This window comes from Chaetura pelagica, unplaced genomic scaffold (genome assembly GCF_000747805.2).
Source record: "Chaetura pelagica isolate M959 unplaced genomic scaffold, ChaPel_1.0 scaffold45, whole genome shotgun sequence".
Taxonomy (NCBI): domain Eukaryota; kingdom Metazoa; phylum Chordata; class Aves; order Apodiformes; family Apodidae; genus Chaetura; species Chaetura pelagica.
In genome coordinates this window covers 6,001,434-6,002,681 of record NW_009953217.1, presented here as the reverse complement: position 1 = coordinate 6,002,681, position 1,248 = coordinate 6,001,434, and the positions used below count along the sequence as shown (strand labels likewise).

Genomic DNA, 1,248 nt, shown 5'->3' with positions numbered 1-1,248 from the left:
GGGGGGGGCGGTTCATAGAGCCCCAGCACCCACAGGGGCCTGTGAGCCCCCTTTTGTAGGGGCTTCAGATGGGCCCCTTCACCCCCAGGAGGTTCCTGTTCCCCACTGCAGGCTTCCAAGGGAGCCCAAGCCTCAGGCCAGGAGGATGCTCAGATGCCTGCACCCATGAGTGCCACAGCCACCCCTTGGGCTGGGGGGATGCTGGAGCCCTGTGCTGGCAGTGGTTTCCCCCAAAATCATTAAAACCTCAACCTGCCCCGCTCTGCTCCCAAGTAACAACCTGTGCTCTGACACCCGTAGCTCAGGAGGAGAAAGGGAACATGCCTGGAGCCTCAGCACATTAATTATGAACCACCTCCTTTGCTGAAGGCTGTGCCCCTGCCTTGCTGGGCAGCACAGGAGCAGCACCAGCAGCTGCAGCTAGCTCTGCCAGGGTAAAATTAGCTCTGTGGAAAGAGCCATTGGCTCCCTCTCTCCCACCTCAGGGCACTAAGGTGGTGCTGTGTCCCCAGGGTCACCCCCATGTCTCTGGTAAACCAGCCCCAATCCTGGGGAAAGAAACAGGGCAGCAGCTGCAAACATAGGGACTGCAAGGACCCCGAGCCACATGCAGGGCCAGAATTTGGCCCTGGGGATGGACTGCACAGAGGGGTGAGGGGGAGTCTCATTACCCACCTGAGCAGCTGTGCACACCCAGACACTGTCCCCCAGCTCCCTCCCCACTAACCCTGCTCCCCTGCCCAACAACACCAAAGGGACACAGAGCCAAAGAGGCAGTGACCTGCAGCCAGCACCTCGGCTTTATTCCAGCCCCTCCACCATCCCCTCCCGCCAGCTCCCCCCACCTGCCTACCAGCAGGGAGCTTCCAGGCTTGCAGAGATCCAGGTTTGCAAAATCTTTGCCCAGCCGAGGTCTCAACGTGCTTTTTTTTTGCCATTTTTTCCCCCTTTTCCCCATGAGCCAGAGGTGTTGCAGCCCCGTCACCGTAGCGGAGTGATGCTCGTGCGGAGATTGGTGAACCCTAGGGGGTTGGTGAGAAGGGGCCCAGCAGGGCCAGCAGGAGCAGGGGGGAGAAGAGCTGGCAGTGCCCCCTGCACGGGGACCCACTGCTGGCCGTGGCCGCCCTGGAGGCGAAGACCTTTCTGCTGCGGAGGGGCTGGGGCGGGCGGAAGTTGTTGGTCATTTTGAGGGGCGTGGGGCCGGTGGCCGGGAAGTGCAGGGTGCTGACGAACGGCCGCAGCTGCACG

At 61.8% G+C, this 1,248-nt stretch overlaps 1 protein-coding gene across 1 annotated transcript in view; it reads right to left on the bottom strand.

Moving 5' to 3' along the window:
- Positions 1 to 1,022: 1,022 nt before the first annotated feature.
- LOC104388796 (carbonic anhydrase 15-like) overlaps positions 1,023 to 1,248 on the bottom strand; it is a gene marked incomplete at its 5' end in the record, with an annotated part of 9,046 nt that continues 8,820 nt past the window's right edge. The window contains one exon of the mRNA XM_009997714.1: positions 1,023 to 1,241. Coding sequence (XP_009996016.1) covers positions 1,023 to 1,241 — 219 coding nt within the window. The remainder of the gene's footprint in view (positions 1,242 to 1,248) is intronic.